The sequence below is a fragment of the Ooceraea biroi genome, chromosome 2, assembly GCF_003672135.1.
Source record: "Ooceraea biroi isolate clonal line C1 chromosome 2, Obir_v5.4, whole genome shotgun sequence".
In the NCBI taxonomy this organism is placed as follows: domain Eukaryota; kingdom Metazoa; phylum Arthropoda; class Insecta; order Hymenoptera; family Formicidae; genus Ooceraea; species Ooceraea biroi.
The window spans coordinates 13,395,490-13,418,483 of NC_039507.1; the positions used below are offsets into that span (position 1 = coordinate 13,395,490).

A 22,994-nucleotide genomic window follows, 5' to 3' on the forward strand; every position below is an offset into this window, starting at 1 on the left:
GGGCAGCGACGAACTCGCCGTTTCTGCGTTTAGCGAACGTTGAAACAGAAGTTTCTCAGCGGTTATCGCCACAGTTACTCACGTAGTTGGCACCAGATCGCGGCCGGCCATAATTCCGTCTGTCACGTGCGGGGGTAACGTCTGTCGGCGCGGGTAATGCTTACTGTTCGACACATCGGTGATGTAATACAAACCCGGTTAGGTCAGCGGCCGGCTGCGATTACCGCGATTGCTTGACGCCGCATGCACATGTCCGCCTAGGCAAAGTTTTAAGTACGCCGTTGTACTTAATGAGAGAACTTGCCGCGATACTGATCGCACCAAATAGCTCACGTTACATGATTAAGGCGAGCTCGCAAACTCGTGGTACTCGTCGCGTGTCATACTTCATACAACTAGTTATGTCTTAGCGCGCGGGAACAATGTCACATGTCGTAATGAGAACGCCACGATGATCGCTTAGTTCAAAAACAAGTTCCAAGCCTTCCACTACCTTGCTCACTCGCAGTGAACTTCCGTGCACTTCAGTTTGACGCGGCCGAATCAGAATTACAAGGGCGAGGGTAAATTGATTATGTAAAATGTAAGAGGTCGGTGCTCAGCTATTCTGCGATAAATAAGTGAACAGACGGAGACACGCGAGGACTGGGGAGGAAGGCGTGCTGCAAAAGTTCAGGACGGAAGTGTAAGAGTTCAATTGCGATGCGAGACGCGGTGGGACGCGAGATATATGTAAACAGGTTTGCTTAAAGTTGAATCAACTGCAGTATATTCAATTGACAGACCGGCATTCTGTAAGAAAGCAAAAAGCCAATTCACGCGCGACAGAATTGATCCTAACTCGAAATTCTCGCCATAAAACACCCAAAATGTCGCGCGCGTACACCCACAGAAAAGATTTCTGGACTTAATGCTATTACTCTTTAATCTATCATAAAATAAGATCGCTATAGCGACAATCATATTTATTATTGAAAAGAAGCATATTTTAATCTCGAATAGAAAATTCGAAAATCTAGATTAAAATAATCTTGGTGCTATCTCATTAATTTTCTCAGAAGGATTTAGATACAAATTTCTAGCAAGTTCAAAATATTCTTCATTTAAGAATATTGTGAGATCTAAAAAACATCTTATTCTATTCTTCTAAGAGAATTTGTAGAATCTGCACAAAACGGCCAATATTTATGTGTTGCAATCGAAAATCGGGAAAGTGTTTCTGTGTTTCTGTTATTTACAATGAATAAGTGCAAAAGATATGGGAATGTCTTATCTCGAATCTTATTTCTTAAGTAAGTATATTGTATATACTTACTTACATTTCCATATCTTTTAATATTTCTTGTAGAGTATTGCACTTATTCATTGTAAATAACAGAAACACTTTCCCGATTTTCGATTGCAACACATAAATATTGGCCGTTTTATCCGAATAAAGGACGCAGAAGCGCCGAGTCGACGAGCGACTGTGAGAAAATGATGCGTCGACATCGACAAAGCCTACTGTAAAGTGGCGCTAATATCAAATTATTCTACATACAAGAATATATAAGCATAAATTTGTATATGTTACTCTTGTCTCAAGACAGTAAGACAATCTTATTTAATTCAAGAGAGAAGAATAGAAATTACTGATTTAAATTAAAAATTGTTTTATTTTCATATTTTTTATACTTGTAATACGATTAAATTAGTCAAGAATATTTTTCGTCTTGTTATCAGAAATCCTTTCTGAGGGTGTATAGTTAGAGCGTTTTGCGCGGATGCATTTTCGGTGAAAACACAGTAATAATATCGCGAGTACGATGCATGAGGGTGTAATGATGACGGTGCGACAATGACAACTCGGGGTGTACGAATCCCAATAATAATCGGGAACATGACGTCGAGCAGACAGAGGGTACGTCTGCGCACGTCCGAGGAATTGCAGAAAGTAAGCGACGTCACTTAACGCATCGTGTATCGATTTAATCGCGATAAAAGGCTACCCACCGCCGTCTCTAATTTATAGACCACGCGATCGCACCCCCTCGTTCGTTCACCCCCACGGAGTACGGAGGATTTGTCTTGTAGAAAGAAGACAACGCGCTTTCCGCGGCGCTCCCCAAGTCTCCCTGCAGGAATCTCGATATTTCGTAACTTCCTCGCACCCCTCCGCGTACTCCTTGTAGATGGATAAATTACTAGCCACCCCCGTTTGGGAGGTGGACGCATTAAATCGCAAACTGCGACGGAACATACACGCGGTCCGATGTATTCCTCGAATTAAATGGCAGATTGCAACTGTGCTCGTGGAATACAGGCCTGATGGGCGAGATATTTCGTCAATAATATTTAAAAGATACGCTGTGAATCGTAAATTGCAGAAGGGTCTCCCTCACGAATCCACTATCAGCAGCGAAACAGATGTAATCTTTACATTCTGTTAATAAAGCGCGATAAGAAAACGCTAATACGCTCGGCGTTGTTCGAGCCTTTTGTAATGTGCATTTAATGCACATAGTTATTTAAAATATGCATTAACGCATAAAATAATATAATGATCGTATACGTTTGTAATTATGACTATAGAACTACTTGACGAGCGCTTTTAATTTCCCGTTTTCACGTAAATTACACATATATTGTGCATTAAATTACACATTTATTGTGCATTAAATTATGAAATGACTCATCGCATTTATCTCGCGCAGATGTTATATCACGTTGACAACTGCTCTTCATTTATACTGCGGTGGCAGCCCGAAAGGACCGGCGGGTACCGGAAAAACCGAAACGGTGAAGGACCTAGGGAAAGCGCTCGGTTTCAACGTGATCGTACAGAATTGCTCGGAAGGGTTGGACTACAAAAGTGTAGGAAGACTATTTTCTGGACTGGCGCAAAGCGGCGCCTGGGGATGCTTCGACGAATTCAATCGGTTTGAATACTCTTAAAGTCTAAATGCTATCTGTACGTCAAACAACGCGAGGCTGATCTGGATTAAATTCTCGAAGGCGTGATTAAAATTTAGGAATTAAAATAGCGTGTATTGAAAACAGAAATAATTAGTATATATATTTGATGTATATTGATACATAAAAATATTCATTATTTTAATTTTTTAACACGCGAAGGTGAATGAATTTTCGAGTAATGTTTTATATTTTGATTACGACGCGTTAAGAAAACATAGTTGGAACAGGATAAATGCGGTAAAACGACACTGAAAGGATCTCGTTTCGTAATCGCAGAATTAACGTCGAGGTGTTATCAGTAGTGGCGCAACAGATACTATCGATACTGACCGCTCTCTCTCAGAGACTTACGAGATTCATTTTCGACGGCGGCGAGATAGCCCTGGTACACACCTGCGGCATCTTCATCACAATGAATCCCGGTTACGCCGGACGTACCGAACTTCCAGACAATTTAAAGTCCATGTTCCGGCCAATCTCGATGATGGTGCCGGACAGCAGCATGATCGCTGAGATTAACTTGTTTGGCGAGGGATTTCAAAATACGCGCGTACTGGCCAAGAAGGTTTCTTGCGATTAATTCAGATTCTTGATATCAAATATATTCGCGTAATGTGCAAACTTTAGAAACCATTAACGGAATATAAATATTTTATAGCATCAATTTAGAGAATTTTAATTATAATTTATATAGATTCATATACATTTTCTCTCTATATATTTCTATTTCTATATTTAATAATAATCATATTTCTATTCACTTTACTTATTATTTGAAGAATTCCTCCGTTTCCGTATTTTCCGAAAAATTTTGCATGCATAGCACTTTTCTTTTCCACAGATCTTCACTTTGTACTCTCTCGCCCAGCAGCAGCTTAGTAAGCAATATCATTATGACTTCGGTTTGCGTGGTATAGTAACACTGACCCGCTACGCCGGGAAGAAGAAAAGGCTGCATCCGAATTTACCCGACGAGAAGGTGAGTAACAAGATAATTTAAAAAATGAGAGAACGAGAATTTTGCATTTAGCTGTTTCTAAAATTCAGCGCCACTGCAACCTGTTTCTGTTATAATAATACTTGAGAGAGTGTTGCTTGTAACATTGCATACTCGTACATTTACTTGAGATATTTACGGAGCAGCGATGTAGCAAGCGTAATTCATACTGCAGCGTTTAACGCGAGCTCGCATCAGCTAGATCACTTGAATTTCCTCCAGATAATTATTCTCGCCATGAAAGATATGAACGTCGCCAAACTTACCTCGGACGACCTACCGCTATTCCTCGATATCACCACGGATCTTTTCCCCAACATAGACGTACCGACCGTGGATTACGAGGAAATTATCAGTTATATAACGAAGGAGGCAATCAAGCTGAAGCTGCAGGTAATCTACTCAAGAAGGATATAACGTAACTCCCATGATTCTTGCTTGCCGGGAGGTAGCAGCGTCTGTATTTTTACGACCGCCGTGCCCGCCGGGCATTTATCGAGGAATTATTCGTGCCGATCCCGACGCTTATAAATATTAATTCGTGTATATTAAACCTGAGCCAGAGCGATCCGCGTTAGATCATCCTTCTCCTTAGAATTTAATCTCCGGCGTTAACGGAAATAGTTATAGAAATTGTTCGGACACGCCGGATAACTCGGCCGCCGCTATCTCGAGATTAATTAATCACATCCACGAAATCGTCCCGACTGCAGCCAATCTCGATGCTAGTGACGAAAGTCATCGAGCTGCACGAGACCAAGGGCTCGCGCCACTCAACGATGCTCGTCGGCACGTCGAACACCGCGAAAACCACAACGTGGAAGATTCTGCAGAACACGATGACGACAATGAAGAGCGATGGCAAGCCGGGCTTTAACATCGTTCACGTACATCCCATTAATCCTAAGGCACTGAGTCTCGGTGAACTCTACGGCGAGTACAATCTTTCCACCGGCGAATGGCTCGACGGGGTGATATCGTCCATCATGCGGAAAACTTGTTCCGGTAAAGCGCTTGATTGATTGCCACGTAATATGTGTACTGTAATAAGTATGTCACGCGCTACGAATGTACGCTCGTGAAACGAGAGCGACGATTGCTCTCCGTATGGGGTATCCACAAGTTTTCAGATCTGAGAAAGAATCCTCTGTTACGGAACATTGTTTTCGTAATATTAATATTTGCGTGCGGGACGTGCGATAATAATATTAAACAAGATCGCGAAGAAGGGGCGTATATAACAAGAGATCATTAGCACGGGACTTGTTTCGCTAACGTGATTTACGTCTGGGTAGCATGCTACTGTAAAGCCCACCGTTCTTTTGATAGAGGATACCGTCGACGAAAAGTGGATCCTCTTTGACGGACCTGTGGACGCTGATTGGATTGAGAACATGAACAGTGTCATGGACGACAACAAGGTATACTTTGTCTATCCTTTACTCCTCCTCGCCTTTCCTTGGCGCGGAAATTGCGTAAGGCTGATAACGACTGCGTCCCTCAAACTGAAAAAAAAACCGTCTCCAGGTACTCACCCTGATAAATAACGATCGCGTAGTTATGCCCGATCAAGTGTCGCTGCTGTTCGAGGTACAAGATCTGGCAGTCGCCTCGCCCGCGACCGTCTCCAGAGCGGGAATGGTTTATCTCGATTATAAGAATCTCGGTTGGCGTCCGTACGTCGACTCATGGTTGCGAAAGTACGACGCGAAGCCAGAATTCGCCAAAGAGGTAAAGACACCTCTGCATCACCGTGATCCATCGTGGATCAGTGACACTACGTTCTCTGTTCCCCCAAACAGATGAATCAGCTGTTCGAGAGCCACGTAAACGCCACGCTGGAATTCAAGAGACGAAACTGCGAGGAGCTCGTGCCGATCCTCGAGCTGAACGCCGTTCAGTCGCTCTGCAAGCTCCTCGAGGTATTCGCGACCCCGCAAAACGGCGTGGAATTGGGCGAGGACCGTGACACTTTTTCCATCATCTGCAAAATGTGGTTTTTCTTCTGGTACGGAGATTCTTCGGAATATATTTCGTATATCGCACTCGATTCTAGCGAACGTTATCACGTAAGGCGCACCAGTGTCGCGCGAGATAAATCATGATGATGAAATTCGGTAACGACGCTAACTCGTACCCGACTAACTCGGGTTTGAATACTAGCCATTGCCTCCGGGCAGTTCCAAGTGATACTAATATCGTAGTCCTGTAGCGGTTCGCAAGTCGTGTTAAACTATAAGTACCAGGCTAATGACGCGCTAACAAAGGGAGAGAGAGAACGTCCGAGGATGTTAAGTAACTAATAGTCAATGCTACGTCGCAGCATGATATGGTCGCTGTGCGCCGCAGTCAACGAGGAGGGTCGTCAGAAAATGGATAATTTCATAAGGGAGATCGAGAGTTCCTTTCCGTTACGGGACACGGTGTACGAGTACTATGTAGACTCGCGTTTGCGTACGTTTATTTCCTGGGAGGAGAAGTTGTTACACGCGTGGAAACCTCAGCCCGGGTAAGCGCAATTTCATTTAATCCATCTTTAAATAATTGGATCTTTTTTTAAATCGTTGCAATTTCTGTTTTCTCAGTAGCTACATGATAATTTTTTAAGCATCGATGATCACGCGAGTATGTCTAATCAAGATCGAATTGAAATCAAGATCAGGATATCCTGAATCTGACCCATATTCATGCGTCGAGCCTATATACATATTCAAATCGAATTATTCAAATCGCACACTCGCCGTATCATCACATTCAATCACGCCCATGCATTCTCGGGTAGATCGATAAGTGTTAATAACTTATACCGTCTCGTAACTGAACTCGCCGCCAGTACATACCGCTTGAATTTACAGTCTACCATTCCACAAGATAATAGTACCTACCGTAGACACGATACGGTACGATTACGTCGTAAGTTCCCTCCTGTCGAATGGCTTTCCGGTGCTCGTAGTGGGCCCAGTGGGCACTGGAAAAACGTCCACCATCCATTCGATACTCGAGCTTCTGAACGACACGAAGTACGTAATTCTGCTTGTAAACATGTCGGCGCAAACTACATCGAATAACGTGCAGGTAAGACTCCCGTAGGTAACGTCCATCGCGACTGATAATCTCAAATATTGAATAAAATGTTTTTAAATGTCGGACGTGAATACTCGAGAGATCGGTTCTGCTGATTCAGGACGCGATAGAAAGCAGACTGGAGAAACGAACGAAGGGCGTTTACATTCCCACGGCTGGCAAGACTATGATCGCCTTCCTGGACGATTTTAATATGCCCATGAAGGAGACTTATGGCTCGCAACCGCCGCTGGAGCTGATTCGTCAGTGGATCGATTACGGATTTTGGTAACGTCGCATCATAGCATGGAAAACGCGTGAAATAGGAAGAAAAGCGTAAAATGTAGCACATATTGGAGAACAATTAAAAGTTGTTGCGACGAATGAATAAAATGTTATTGGAATTGGCAGGTACGATCGCCAGAAGCAAACCAGGAGATATATTCAAAGGATACAATTGATCGCAGCGATGGGACCGCCTGGCGGAGGCCGCAATGTCATCACGGATCGATTGCTCACGAGGTTCAACGTCATCAACATGGCTTTTCCAACGGAGAAACAAATTATACGGATCTACGGCACGATGCTGAACCAACAGCTCGCCGAATTTCATGCCGAGGTGAAAGGGATAGGTGAGTGCCAATGCAAAAATCGAATCCAACAATTATAATAAACATATTAATGAAACATTTTTCAATATATTATTTCAGCTCACGAGATAACACTTGCCTCGATCGATCTGTACGACAATGTGATTCAAAAGATGCTTCCCACCCCAACGAAGATGCACTACCTATTCAACCTGAGGGACATTTCAAAGGTAAAAGTCAAGTTGAAAGGCGTAAAAACCCAATAGCGGGAATCGCGCACGAAAGCGGAGATACAGAAATTAGTATCGATTCCGGCAGGTCTTCCAAGGGCTGCTGCGCAGCCATAAGGACTATCAATATTCGAGGCAGACCTTCCTACGATTGTGGGTTCATGAGAGTTTCCGAGTTTTCTGCGATCGGCTTATTGACGAGAAGTAAGCGCTCAAGAGGCATTAACTTAATTTGGCCCGGCCACGGGAGGAAAAAAATGCTGAGCAATTTCTTTCAGGGACAGAGAGTGGTTCGTGACTCAGCTGAACGATCAGCTCGGCAGGCACTTTGAATTGACCTTCCATAACATCTGTCCGGAAAAGAGATGCCCCCTTTTCGGTAAATGCATGAGACATCCACCAACCAGTAATATTAATTTAAATACCATTTATTAACATATTTAACAACTGACGTTATTAAAAATCTTGCATGTCAAAGCGCTGACACCGAATTGATGTCTGCAGGTGGTTTTATGAATGCCTGGAACATATACGAAGATCTGCCGGATATCGGCGCCGTAAGGCGCCACGTGGAAGGACAGATGGATGAGTATAATGTTTCTCCTGGCGTGGTGCGCCTCGATCTCATCCTGTTCCGCGATGCGATCGAACATGTATGTCGCATCGTTCGCGTAATATCGCAGGTTAGTGATTCACGTCGCGTGCCGCACAACGGTAAACATTTTATCCGCAATACGCTGTTAAAAATACAGATCTGTCGTGCTGCGGTAACTCGCCTCCCTTACCGCGTAGCATCTTTGATAGAAAAAGTTTTGTTTTATTCCTCATTGTCCTCCTACTCATCATTCTATTTATTATCCTATTTATTGATATTTATCATTCGGTTTTAATCCGTGTTTTGGGAAAATTAATTAAACTGAAATTCAAGAGACGATCTGAAATGCCAATACGTAGCCTTGAACGGTCACGATATTGGCCTATCGCGACTAATGGACAGATTCGCTTGGACGTCATAAGTCCCTGCTGTAATAATGCCTTCTACAGCCTCGCGGTAATGTACTTCTGGTCGGAATTGGCGGTAGCGGCAGACAATCGCTCGCGCGTATCGGCAGTTACATGTGCGAACTGTCCACCTATCAAATCACCGTTACGAAGCAATATAGGGTAGCGGAATTTCGCGAGGATCTCAAGACCCTGTACTCGATAGTCGGGGTGGAGAACAAACCGACCAGTTTCCTCTTCAACGATACTCAAGTGGTGGAAGAGCAGTTCCTAGAGATTGTCAACAATATGCTGAGCACCGGCGAAGTGGCTAATCTCTACAAGAGCGACGAAATGGAGGACGTAAGTTGGCTAATACGCTCCCGCCATAGTTTCGTCGGGTATAATCCGCCGGCGTTACTCCGTACGTGGCGTTTTACGATGGAAAAGAGAATCAGCGAAATTAAAAAGACGGTCCGCAGCGGAAGTGCCGTTCCACCAACTCCTCCTGAAACTTGTATTTCGCGCGCGTTTAATTATCTTCTGCCTTTATTAAATTCTGCTGGCGTCATTCTTGCGTCGTTCTTCGATCGAAAGTATGAGGAAGACGTATCGCGTATTTTTATCGCAGGAGCACTTTAATTAAATTATTTATTATACGTTGTACGATGTCGTGTAGATGAGGCTGCAATAATGCAACCAGGAATCGCTCGAAATTTAAAACATGCAAGGAAAGACGCGTACACGCGGAGTGCAGACACGTGAAGCACATTGGTACCGTGATAAATCGCGCTCGCTCGACGATACCGCTCGGCAAAAGGAAAATCGATAGGAGAACTCGCGAGACACGCACGGAATACTGATATATCGGATTTTCCAGATTAAAAATCGACTATCCAGAGAAGTAACAAGGGCTGGAAGGATACCAACGACCGAGACGGTATACTCCTTCCTGATCGAGAGGGCGCGTGCCAATATGCATTTGATCCTGTGCATGAGTCCGATCGGCGATGCCTTCAGGAACAGATTACGGCAGTACCCTTCCCTGATCAATTGCACGACCATCGATTGGTTCTTGGAATGGCCAAGGGAAGCTCTACTCGAAGTTGGCAACAAGTTCCTCATGAATCTCAATCTGACGCTCACTATCACCGGCGAAAATAAAGTGGTGGGTACGCCCTGCCCCTTTCCGCGCGATCGATTCCATTCGATTCGATTCTTACGATCAACGCGCGTTTCCTACCACCAATCTTCCACCGCCGTCCGCTCCAACCCCTCACCTCCTTGCCGACCATTGCGGCGAATCCGATTATTTTCCCATCTACGGTTTGCCTTACCCTGATGATATGGCCGTCTGCCGGCATTTCCTTTCGCCGGCCCCGAAGACGAGATTGGTCGCTTAAGTTCCGCGAAAGTACATTTGCGACATTCATAATTTGTTTCGCGAAAACCGTCTCCGAACGGGAAGCGCTCCGTATTGTCTCGTTTCGGTAAGAAGAGTAAAATCACGTCGGGAAGCGCACGAGGGTGCGCGCGGAACATGCGGAAATGCGTAAATAGCCGGTTTATCGTCGCGAATAAATTCGGGAGGTTCTTTGCCGCTTAAAGTATGAAAACGCCGTCGTTACGAGCTTCCTCCCGAGCGTGCACGAGAGAATCTTATTCTTGGACGACGACGTTCTCGGACGATCTATTATTCATTTCACTCATATATCATTCACATTCAGCGTTTTAATTGCAATGCATTCATAATTCCTTGTGCCAATTACGTGTCCGTCTCCATATAATATATTCCTCCTCATCATCGCGATGTCGCATAAAAATCTCGATTAAACGAGCAATTACGATCCGGAATAATCGTACGTCGAATGCAATTGACTTTAATCCAAGGAATATATTAGACGTCAACGCGCGCGCGTATCATGGGAGATCGACCATTAATCTTGGCGCACAATAAACGCACTTTATGCGAATCCATTTTATTACGTCCAGCGTAGGATGGATACGTATGAGCTGGACATGGTACAACCGGTTAAAAAATTTACGCTGCAACCGTAACGAACGCCGGGACGTTACGAGAATGTGCTTTTCTGCAGGAACCGCGGCAATCCGCGACGGCTATCCCATTGCCGCCGTTGCAGGACCGAATGCGCGATGGAATTGCAGCATCATTCTCTTTGATCCACGACACGGTGTCCCAGTTCTCTCGCAGAATGGCCGTTGAAATGAAGCGTTACAATTACGTGACTCCTGTGAATTTCATCGAGCTCGTAGCCGGTTATAAAAAGTAAGAATTGACCGGGCGAGCAAGGATGCCGCCCCAGGAGACGAGATAATTTCATTTATAGTACATGTAACTTGGCACTTATATTTGATATGTTATTTATTAATTTGTGTATTTAATGTATTCGTGTCAATCGAAACGTACAATAATACATACGTGTATCTTGTGAAATCGCGCGCGCCGTATCGCTGTATTCATGTCGCGCAGGATGTTGGCGGAGAAAAGACAAGATTTAGCAGATCAGGCGAACAAACTCCGCGGCGGTCTCTCGAAGATCGACGATACCCGGGTGAAAGTTAAAGAAATGGCGGCGGAGCTCGAAGTCACTCAGGAGCAAGTTCATAAATCTACGCTGGAGTGCGAAGAATTCCTCGTAACGATAGGTACACGGCGCGCACGACAGTGATATATTATCGGCAGCATTTATCGGATTAATCTATAAAAGCTTATTGCTTTTAACGCTCGCTGCGCTCGAACTTTTCTCGCGCGCGCGCTTAATTAATCATACGGTATTCATGTGTTGCGAGCGCGCGTCTTACACCCGACGCTCTTAACATTTGCATTCCGCAGTAAACCAACAACGCGACGCCGATGACACGCAGAAGCTGGTCACCGCCAAATCGCATCGCATTGCCGAGGAGCAGAAGGAGTGCAAGAAACTCGAAGAACTCGCGCGAGCTGATCTGGCGACCGTCGAACCCGCCCTGAACGAGGCCATGAAGGTCGTTATCGAATTATCTCTCGGGAACATTATTCCCTTTTAAATAATGTCGGAATTGTCGATCGCTCTTCCTCTCTTTCTCTTTTCTTTGATTTACTTCGTATATTTTTACAAATTTAACGATTAGCTCACGCGGCGTTTTATCTAAATGATTCAGTTCTCTCTCGGTAGCGCAGGAACAATTTTCACAGAATGAATACGCAATGTTGAGATAACAATAGCTTCGGATCATAGGATCGAAAATAAAAGGATTCTGCTTCGCAATTAAATTTTTGCTGTCGAGAAAATCATTAAAGGATTTGCACAATTGACAAAACAAGGGGGAATAAAATACACGCTCAGACTATTAGTTTGCTCGATAGCACATTTAAGAGAAGAACGTTTCACCTACAAAGGTGACAAATGTATTTAATATAATAAACATTATATTAAATCTTTGATACGTTTGTCACCTTTGTTGAAGATAAAACGTTCTTCTACTAAGTAAAACTATGGTTTAAAGTAAAACGGCTAGCAATTTCAGGCGCTGGAGACTCTGAGCAAGAAGGACTTGGCTGAAATAAAATCTTTCCCACATCCGCCGCCGAAGGTTGAGATGGTGATGGAAGCTGTGATGATCCTGAAGAACTCGGAGCCCACGTGGGCGGAAGCGAAGCGCCAACTTAGCGACGTAAACTTCATTAATACGGTGAGCGACAATGTAGCGAGTAGTGTACAAGTCCATTCTACTTGTTCCGTAAACTAACTCGCTCTGATTTGATTTCCAGCTCCGGGACTTCGACAAAGATCATATATCGGACCGAGTTCTACGAACAATAGCCAAGTACACATCCAATCCCGAATTCGATCCTATAAAGGTCGGCATGGTATCTGTCGCCGCTAAGTCACTTTGCATGTGGGCGATAGCCATGGAACAGTACGGCAAGCTATATCGGTGAGTCGCACCAAGATGAAGCAAATCTCGCAACTCGTGTGAATCTCTTAACAAAGCCTCCTTTCTTCCTTTCACAGTTTTCGCGTTGAGTGCAACCATTTATATAATTTATATTTGCAATAACAATACAGTAAAGTCATAATATTTTTTCTCTATCGTTTCAAGACTCACGCAACTTCTGTAAAGCTTTCGCAAGCTTGGAATTTTTTATAATACATAATACATTCAAGTAACAACTGCCATCACTTAATTAATTCTGCTCCGTACGTTACTCATCTCGTTACGCATAGAAATGATCCTTCGTGACGGGTTGCAGGATCGTGGCGCCGAAACGGGAAAAACTGCAGGTCGCATTGGCGTCACTGAAGCAGAAGGAAATGGCTTTAGAGCAGACGATGCAGCAGCTGCAGAACTTGCGCGAGCAGCTCGAGAAGTTACAGCGGATGTACGACGCGAGAATGAAAGAAAAGGAGGATTTGATTAGGCTGGTAAGTACACCCCGTGCTTCTTGCGCTTTAGAAACGCGCCGGGAATGAGCTCGCGCAAAGCCAACAAAGGACGGACCGGTAAGGAAAGTCGGCCGGCACAATCCTACTTTGTACTTCAGTAACATTTATATAGTTGTGTACATAAGCTTGTGCCGTCAATAACTGCGAGAGCCCGCGTTTATTCGGTTTCCATGAGAAAGATGTACCTTTACGAGAATCCTTCGTCATCCGCGCACAGAAATCCGCGTGTAACAATATTACGCAAATTAATTGGAAAGTTAGTTTTACTGTAATCTACAACTTTAACAATTTGTGAAAAAATGTTTCACCGGAAATATTAAAGTAAACTATTTGGATAATAATTGATGGTAGAAATATATGCTCAGTTCGAATTTTTCTTTTGCTCTCTGGTGATGAAAGAAATTCATATCGCTAAAATATATATTTTTTCAGGCTGAATTATTAAAGCTGAAATTGAAGCGTGCAGCGATGCTGGTGGAGAGTCTTTCCGAGGAACGAATTCGATGGGAGAATACAGTGGCATCATTAACCGAGTCTTTCGAGTGGCTACCAGGTGATTGCTTGATATCCACCGGCTTCGTGTCGTATCTGGGTCCGTTTGTGTCCAATTACAGACAAGAATTGATAAGTATTTGGTCCAAGGAGGTAAGTTCGAGTATTCGTTGAAAAGTCTTCGCGATAATTTCTTATTAATCTGCATTGCAAATGTTATATAGAATTCGCAATAATTATTGCATGTAACTCTAATTTTCACATCCACTCGTAAAGAACTAATTTGTTGTTTGTTATTAATATTTTATTAATTTAATTTATTACTATTTCTTATCATTTGTTTTCTTTTATTTAAAGCAATTTATTTTGAGTATATATTAGGTATATATAGAGAGAGATGACGATTAGCTTACATGCGAGTTTACCGAATTATTAAGGTGCGAGTTCGGGAAATACCGACATCGCCAGATCTAGATGTGAAGGAATTCCTAGCTGATCCCTCGACAATCAGGGATTGGACCATTCAGGGATTACCACCCGACGGATTTAGCACGGAAAACGGCATAATAGTGACGTGGACAACACGTTGGCCCCTCGTAATCGATCCACAATATCAAGCGGCGAAGTGGATCAAAAATATGGAAGCGAAAAATGTAAATGTCTGATATTGTGTGGTATCGGTAACTATCAAAAGAACTAATGTCCCTCATTGACATATCGGCGTGATTTGATATGAAATTAAATAATTAAATTTTGTGATAAAACGATTTCATGCAGCCGGCAAAATCAGAGAATTTACTTTGTCATTTTAACGTAACGATTACAATCACAGTCACTGAAAGTAATCGACTTTGGTCAAGCGGACTTTATGAGAGTTCTGGAACAAGCAATTCAGTTCGGAAACCCAGTACTGCTCGAAAATATCGGAGAGACTCTCGATCCGGGCTTGAACCCAATTCTCCAAAAGGCTTTTATTAAATCAGGTAAAATTCGGCTATACGATATAATTACATCTGCGCGTATAATTGCATTAAATCAGGAAAAACTTTTTTCGTTGTTAATTACGTTAAAATATTTTTAATAATCTTATTTGCCTCGAATGTATAATTAGTAAATAACGAAGCGCTGTAATTACTCATATTCTGTGTGTTTCGCTTGCGTTTTTATTATTCTGCATCCGCGGTAACACGTATGCTGCAGGTGATCAATTAATCATCAAATGTAACGACAAGTTAATCACTTATAATGCACGATTTCGGCTGTTTATGACGACGAAACTTTCGAATCCCCACTATGCTCCGGAGGTATTAACTAAAACGACGTTATGCAACTTCGCCATCAAGGAGGAAGGTAAGTAATTGTCTTACCGCATACTTTGGAGGGAAATAAAACGAGATCAGGGAATATAGCTGCGTCCCCCGTATAGGGCTGGAAGCCCAGCTCCTGGCGATCGTGGTCAGGAAGGAGAAGCCGCAACTTGAGGAAGAGAAGGACAATCTAGTGCTCACGATTGCATCCGATAAACGGACTCTCAAAGAATTAGAAGATAAAATACTTTAGTAAGAACATAAAAGTGACTTTCAAATTCAAATGTTCCTCACTCCGAACATAAGCACGATATACGTAACAATTGTCGAGAAAATTTATTTTAACGATCAGCACTCTTTTACGAGTGATTGATTAAAATTAAAGTAAAATATATTTTTCTATTAGTCTACTCGGCACGGCGGGGGAAACTCTTTTGGACGACCCAGACCTGCTGAATACCCTGCAAACATCAAAGGCAACATCTATCTCTATCCAGAAATCACTGGTTGTTAGCGAACAGACGGAAAAAGAGATAGACCTAGCGAGAGAAGGATATCGACCGTGCTCGAAACGCGCCTCAATCCTCTTTTTCGTCTTGAACGACATGAGCGTTATCGATCCCATGTATCAGTTCTCCCTGGATGCATATAACACGCTGTTTATGCTCTCCATCGACAAGAGTCCCAAAACAACCACGTTCTCCGAGAGGATCAACAGATTGAACGAGTACCATACATACGCGGTTTACAGGTATAATTCAATTCAGAGATTCTAGCTTTATCGCGGGCTTTTACGCCATTAATTTTCACCGATGGCGAGGAATCGCGAACAAGATTAATGAACACGTTGCTTGATTTTATCGAGCCGACCGTCATCGTTGACTAGCGCTGAGCTGAGAAAAGAATAGTGATGAAAAATCCTCTTTTAATCCTTTTACTATCTTTTATCTCACGGTATCGTAAATCAATGTTTAAAAAAAAAGAGAGAGAAGAAAGGAACAATGAACGAGTGCACAAGCACGAGTTCACCAACACAAGGCATTGTGTGTTATAATCTCTCCACCTCGCGGATACTTTGGGAAGATACACGAGAGAGAAGCGTGTAATCCTATAGGAAATTGATCAGACGGTTTTTATTTTCGCGAACAGGAACACGTGCCGAGGTCTGTTCGAGCAGCACAAGCTACTCTTCTCTTTCCACATGTGCGTCAAGATATTGGATGCGCAGGGTAAGATCATCCCGGGCGAATACGCGTTTCTGCTCCGTGGCGGTATCGTGCTGGACCGAGAGAATCAGCCGGACAAACCCGTGCCGTGGCTGCCGGATGAAACTTGGGACAACGTCACGGAACTCGACAAGCTGCCCGGATTTCACGGAGTCGCTTCTTCTTTCGAGCAGCTCCCACGAGATTGGCTCAATTGGTGCGTAAAACGTTATACAACGTCATATCGTTATTTCGTCGCGTTATCTCGACACTCCTTTTGTCCGTTCAATCTCGCGACATTTTTCTGGCTTTTCTTTGTACTTAATCTGCGAATCGCATACAACTTTGCTGCCAGATTCGGCACCAGTATGTTAGTTAAACGGGAGATTGACATAAATTTCGTCGTAAAGGAAAATCAGATGGCAGCCAAAGAGAATACGAAAAATAATTTATATTTCTCTTTATCTTAATCTTATATCTCACTTGTACTAGCAAATGCTTTTAATGAGATAAAATATTATTAAGTTCGTTTGTTTGGATGTAATTATGTTATTGTTGGTTGAAAATATCTCGACAAATGTTCCCGCGTAATGTCTTCTTATCAACTTCACTTAACGTTCAGGTACATCAGCGCGGAGCCGGAAGTTGCGCCACTAGTAGGCGAGTGGGAGGAAGGATGCACCGAGTTCCAGAAAATGTTATTCATCCGCAGCTGTCGACCTGACAGAATATCTTTCTGCATCACGACCTACATCGTGCGCAATCTCAGCCAGAGTTTCGTGGAACCTCCTGTACTTGACCTAAAAGCGGCGTTGGATGATTCCGTACCGCAGACACCATTGATATTCGTCCTTTCCCCCGGAGCGGATCCTACCAGTGTACTCGTGCAGTTAGCTGACAGCCAAGACATGACTGCTCGGTTCATGATGCTGTCGCTAGGCCAAGGGCAAGCGCCTATCGCCACGAGGTTAATTATAAATTTATACAATAAGTTATATAATGTTTAATTGCAACGTCTGTTTTCGCGTTTGATCCATTTTGGGCTCAGTCAACATAGAAAATTTTGTATTTCTAGTATACATGTATTGAATACAATCAATTGTTTACGATAGTAATTCAAATTGATATTTATAATGCTTACAAAATTATTGTATGAAATTATTAATTTTCGTATCATTTTGTTTTTTCGCGCAGCATGATAGAGATCGGTGCTAGAGAAGGATCTTGGATATTCCTCGCGAATTGCCATCTCTCGCTGAGTTGGATGCCCAAGTTAGATAAGATCGTGGAAACGCTTGGCTCCAACCGAACTTTACATCCGAGATTTAGGTATGCCAGCATCATGAAATATCATCTCATCTTATTCATACGACGTTACTTTTCGCATAATATAGTGCGCCAACTGAAATAATCACGACAAAAATATTGGCTAACATTAATCTTAAATAACTTTGAGCTTGCTAGTAGAAACAAAGTAAAGAAAACTGTCATAAAAAGTAAATTTACGTTTGTCAAATGATAGATACAATTAAATATGTCCGAAAGAGCGCATCCTTAAAAAGAAAACATGCTCGATTCTCTCGCAGATTGTGGCTCAGCTCGAGTCCGACTCCGCAGTTTCCCATATCGATCCTCCAAGCCGGGATAAAGATGACTACCAAGCCGCCAAAAGGATTAAAAGCCAACATGAAGCGCCTTTACGGTCTAATCACCGAGACGCAGTTCGACTTGTGCCAAGAAAAGTCTAAACATAAAAAGCTGCTATTCACATTGGTCTTCTTCCACTCTATTCTTCTGGAGCGGAAGAAGTTCCGACAGCTCGGTTGGAACGTTGTCTACAGCTTCAACGATTCGGACTTTGAGGTACTTTCGCGAGAAGTTACGTGCTGCATACGTTGCGGACGGGTTTTTGCTTATCTCACGATTTATTTAGCAAGATGGTGTCTCAGGAATCGAGCCAACGCTCCTGATGAACGCTTAAACTCGTCTCGGACGAATCTCGGACGTGTCGACGTCCGATGATGGAGCATGACGATTGTCATAATAGTGGGATATCCGTTGCAGGTCTCCGAGAATCTGCTGCGAATTTACCTGGACGAATATCCAGACACACCGTGGGAATCTTTGAAATATCTCATAGCAGGTGTTTGCTATGGTGGTCACGTGACCGACGACTGGGACCGCCGGTTGTTGATGACGTACGTCCAGCAATATTTCACGGACGACGTCCTGACTATTCCCCATTATCGTTTGTCATCACTGGCCACCTATTACGTGCCACGCGATGGCTCCTTGGAGTCCTACCGCGACTTTATCGCGATTCTGCCGAACGTTGACAGGCCGGAGGCGTTCGGCCAACATCCGAACGCGGATATCGCTTGCCTGATAACGGAGGCCAGGAACATGTTCGAGACTCTGATGAGCCTACAGGTGCAGATGATCAGTACCGAGAAGTACGAGGACAAGGAGGCTAAGGTGAATGGACTATCGATAAACGATAAATTCGGTTCTCTTATTTCATCATGAAAAAGTAAAGTAACAAGAGTAATCGAAAGAGAATCAGAATATCAATGATCTGCGACGTCTACTGAACGTAACGCAAGCAACATCGTCGTAACATCTCGGCCTTTACGTTATTGACATTCCTTTATCGTGATTTCGTTAACGTGTTCTTCAGCGATCTCGCGCTGATCCTGCGACGGTCAATGGGATTACCGATCAATCTCCCCGTTGTGTCCTGCAGGTAATGCGACTCGCGGGCGACGTTCTCTCGAAAGTCCCGGAAACGATTGATTACGAGACGACGGAGAAGCTGATAGGACCGCACAGGACGCCGCTCGACATGGTGCTGCTCCAGGAGATCGGCCGATACAACGCGTTGTTGACGAGAACTCGCGACAGTCTCGAGGAACTCCGGCGCGGAATTACGGGGCTGGTGCTGATGTCGCGGGAGCTGGAAGAAGTCTTCACGTGCATATACGAGGGCAGAGTGCCGTCGTTATGGCTGACCGCGTATCCGTCTTTGAAACTACTCGGCGCTTGGACGAGGGATCTAATCAGTCGAGTCGAGCACTTCGCCAATTGGGCTCGAACCACTCATCCGCCGTTGCTCTTCTGGCTAGCTGCGTATACATTTCCGAGCGGATTCCTTACTGCGGTGCTACAAACTTCGGCGAGGCGGTGGAACGTATCTATCGATTCGTTGTCATGGGAGTTTACTGTCTTCTCCACGGACGAGTCTGCCATAATCGAGCCGCCTGTGGTAACTAGCGATTAGGCTAATTGCTCATCGGGCCAGCCTTGGTCCGCGACCGCTAATATCGAGCACCGTTTTGCTGCGCGAAGCTTACACCCCTCCCCCCCGGAATAATGGTCCGCTCGTTCACGTTGACACACGGACATCTCGTCTATGTAAATCGATCCGTGCAGTGTCGGTCTGGTTTTCGAGTGACGACGTTGAATAGAAAAATTTTATCTAATTTTATCTAATTAATTAATTTCGAGCGCGCGGTAAACCCTTCAATTGCGCCATTGTAAAGATACAAATTATAGCGGAGAGTGTATGTGTTCGCATCGAGCACGAGCACGAGTAACAATTGTAAACGTACCTGGTGATTGTATATTGTTCCACTTTAGGACGGTGTATATGTACGCTCGATTTTTCTGGAGGGTGCTGGCTGGAATAAAGAGAACAGCATGCTAATCGAACCTGCCCCCATGCAGCTTATATGCGACATGCCGGTGATACATTTTCAACCTGTCGAGCATAAGAAAAGATTCAAAGGTAAGGATAATCACGCATACATAAAATAATTTTCTAAGAAGATAGTATATTTCTATATAGATAAACGTATAGAAAAGCGATATAAATCAAATCTATTTTTATTGCAAAAAGATTGTTGTTTTTTACAAAAAAATGCGCGGAAAAACACAGAGGTTTAATTATAGTTTTGCTGAATTTTTGTAGACATCTACAACTGTCCTTGTTACTATTATCCTAAGAGGTGTGGCGACCAAATGCAATCTGCGTTCGTGGTCGCTGTAGATCTCAAAGCTGGACCACAAGGTTCGGATTTCTGGGTGAAACGAGGCACCGCGCTTTTGCTGAGTCTGGCATAAGCAGTGTTTTAAATAAACTTTAAAATAAACAGTTAGCTGATTTATTAAACTTCAGTTTAGTTTTAGCAGTAACATGTTTAGCAGTTCTTGCTTAAAATGATTTAGTCATCACATTTTTTCATATCTTTCTATATTTTGTTATTTATTTTTTATGATTAATAAAATTTAAATATATATGTGTGTGTAGAGGAATACGGATATGAAATTTATAGAAATATTCGCGATTGCGTATAAGATAATGTATAGAGAGACATGTTTTATGGTTTATATTATTTATTATGTAAAAAAGTTAATTACTGTATTACTATAATAATAAAATTAATTACGATAATAATAAATTTTTCTATCTGTACAAGCTTTGGTTTCAACAATAAATAAAGGATCAGTATTAGTAAGATAACACCATCTCTTGTGATTCAGTTGCACACTAGGCTGTATTATTTAACTATAGTTGTATTCACACGCGATAAATAGAGAAAGTTCAATCATCTTTTAATTAAAACTTGAAACAATGATATACTCATATAAAATACATAAATATATATTTCTATATTAATTATATAATATTCATAATAAATATTATCTAGCATTGCTATATCCTCAGTTGGTACAATAAAGGTACCGAACACCAGTATCTGAGTGGCGGTAACCTTTGAAGTATATCCATATTGGATACCTTTGGTTTACCGACTGTATGTAAGCTTTATGTTACATACAGTCGGTGCTTCAAAGTATAATTATTTACAGCAAGTAAGCGCATTCACCCCAACATTTTACAGTAGATAACACGCGACAATATTTTTTAACATGTGTATCTATTGTAAATACTTATATTTAACATCTGCAGCACTTGAAACTAATACTATCGACAGCCAACAAAAGCCGACAGTTGTAGTATCAGCTATATTTGACAAATCAAATACAAGATCTATGAACTTTATATAAATTTTAAAAATCTGTAAGACAATTAATAACATTTTTCCAACAACTAAAAGCAATAGTCTTGTAATATGAGCGATTTTAACAATACTTGAACCCTACGCTGAAAAAACGACTGACTCAGAACCCTGCAGCCTGCAATCATGATTCAGCAGAATGATTAACGCAGTTACGTTCGTGGAGATAATGACGGCTGTAAAGATAACCGAACCCTCGAATCCTCCAACTTGCGGCAATACATCTACGAGAAAGCAATTGATCGCGACTCAGGTCCATCGCGATAAAAGGAGGTTCGAGGCTTCTGTATTTACGGGCAGTATATAAGGATACAAGGCAGACAAGTCCAACTGAAGGAGAAAAATGGGGACGGACGAGACGAGATTAAAGGTCACGAGTCTTGTGGCGGATTGCAAGCAACGGGTCGCTCTCACGACTCTGACCCCCTGTACCACGCAATTATTTCTTATTCTCGGCGTAATGGCGCTCGACAAGGATCCCGGAGCATTTAGAGGTCTCCTCCTACCACTCCGGGTTAATAGTACGAACATCACTTCTTCTTTCTCGCCTCAGGTGTCGACTATGTCTCCGCGACGTCTCCCATTTGTCTGCTTTTCTCCTTCGATATCGCTGACATAAAACCGCTCGGCTCGACTTGGCTCGCTCGCAGCTTCGAAGATTATTTCCCTATCACGATTCACGTATATATAATACTTTGCACGCGTCTTTTTATAATGCAGTTGAAGCGGCTTTGTGTGCCGTTATCTTCCAGTGATGCATCTTTAAATAATGCATTATTCAAGAAACGGCTGCAGACGCATTCCTTTTTTACGGTTCTTGCTAGCTTTAATCTTGCCTTGATATCTGTATCTGAAATATCAGATTGTAATAAAAGTTTGTAGCGTTATCTAATTTTTTTTTAATGAAAAAAAAGACAAGTAGGGTATGTGTGTGTTCTGGAAGGATATGGCAAATGTTAGACCAAGATGGTATATATATATATATATATAGTTGAATAAATATTTATGCATACATATATTATATATAATAATTTTGTCTTGGAATTTCACTAAAATAACGCTACGAATTTTTGTTACAACACAACATTTTTATTCGTGTTACTGAACATTGCGAACGTGTTTCCACAAAAATTCTATTCTTCTTCATTCTGTTTACGTCTACTGTAATTTTTATGATTTACTTATTGGCATTCCTAGGACTTTCAGTCGGCCAAAGAAATTGTTTCTGGACTCGCAAAGTTTCTTTCGCGCGAAATGAACCGAAAAACTCGAAAACATAAACGAGCGAGCGAAGGAAAAAAAGTCGGAATTTTCGCGACGAGCTTAGAAGCGGGAAATTCGATTTTGAGAAAGAGGAAGTAGAAATGAATATTTTCGCTATAAAAATGAATTTATATTATCGTGCGCTGTGCGTCCGATGCTGTCCAAGGCGGAAGAATAACAGGAGGAGGCGAATGAGTAATAGTTGGATAACTACCCGAACGGCCAGGGAAAATATTTTTCGGTTGAAAGCTTGCCCGCGTAATTATTCTACAATAACAGGAAAAGCGTGGTGAAAAAACGACGCAAGATACACTTGTATTAGAAATTACAGTATTTAAATCGATATTGTTGCAATGTAATGCATTTGAAGCGTATATATTCATTACGA

At 42.6% G+C, this 22,994-nt stretch overlaps 1 protein-coding gene across 1 annotated transcript in view; it reads left to right on the top strand.

Annotated features, from left to right (window-relative positions):
• LOC105285281 (dynein heavy chain 2, axonemal) overlaps positions 1-20,857 on the top strand; it is a 43,746-nt gene extending 22,889 nt beyond the window's left edge. The window contains exons 29-66 of the mRNA XM_026967986.1: positions 2,694-2,918; positions 3,232-3,520; positions 3,797-3,934; positions 4,175-4,345; positions 4,666-4,957; positions 5,282-5,373; positions 5,480-5,683; positions 5,755-5,960; positions 6,276-6,461; positions 6,808-7,027; positions 7,137-7,303; positions 7,427-7,647; positions 7,726-7,835; positions 7,924-8,039; positions 8,114-8,214; positions 8,340-8,518; positions 8,880-9,179; positions 9,697-9,984; positions 10,913-11,103; positions 11,308-11,483; positions 11,671-11,822; positions 12,345-12,509; positions 12,589-12,755; positions 13,072-13,243; positions 13,697-13,909; positions 14,194-14,409; positions 14,589-14,739; positions 14,957-15,106; positions 15,183-15,315; positions 15,470-15,814; positions 16,213-16,485; positions 16,891-17,235; positions 17,463-17,597; positions 17,855-18,131; positions 18,333-18,743; positions 19,012-19,530; positions 19,905-20,052; positions 20,236-20,857. Of these exons, the coding sequence (XP_026823787.1) occupies positions 2,694-2,918; positions 3,232-3,520; positions 3,797-3,934; positions 4,175-4,345; positions 4,666-4,957; positions 5,282-5,373; positions 5,480-5,683; positions 5,755-5,960; positions 6,276-6,461; positions 6,808-7,027; positions 7,137-7,303; positions 7,427-7,647; positions 7,726-7,835; positions 7,924-8,039; positions 8,114-8,214; positions 8,340-8,518; positions 8,880-9,179; positions 9,697-9,984; positions 10,913-11,103; positions 11,308-11,483; positions 11,671-11,822; positions 12,345-12,509; positions 12,589-12,755; positions 13,072-13,243; positions 13,697-13,909; positions 14,194-14,409; positions 14,589-14,739; positions 14,957-15,106; positions 15,183-15,315; positions 15,470-15,814; positions 16,213-16,485; positions 16,891-17,235; positions 17,463-17,597; positions 17,855-18,131; positions 18,333-18,743; positions 19,012-19,530; positions 19,905-20,052; positions 20,236-20,387 (7,996 nt within the window). The 3' untranslated portion in view covers positions 20,388-20,857. The remainder of the gene's footprint in view (positions 1-2,693; positions 2,919-3,231; positions 3,521-3,796; positions 3,935-4,174; positions 4,346-4,665; positions 4,958-5,281; positions 5,374-5,479; positions 5,684-5,754; positions 5,961-6,275; positions 6,462-6,807; positions 7,028-7,136; positions 7,304-7,426; positions 7,648-7,725; positions 7,836-7,923; positions 8,040-8,113; positions 8,215-8,339; positions 8,519-8,879; positions 9,180-9,696; positions 9,985-10,912; positions 11,104-11,307; positions 11,484-11,670; positions 11,823-12,344; positions 12,510-12,588; positions 12,756-13,071; positions 13,244-13,696; positions 13,910-14,193; positions 14,410-14,588; positions 14,740-14,956; positions 15,107-15,182; positions 15,316-15,469; positions 15,815-16,212; positions 16,486-16,890; positions 17,236-17,462; positions 17,598-17,854; positions 18,132-18,332; positions 18,744-19,011; positions 19,531-19,904; positions 20,053-20,235) is intronic.
• Positions 20,858-22,994: the final 2,137 nt, after the last annotated feature.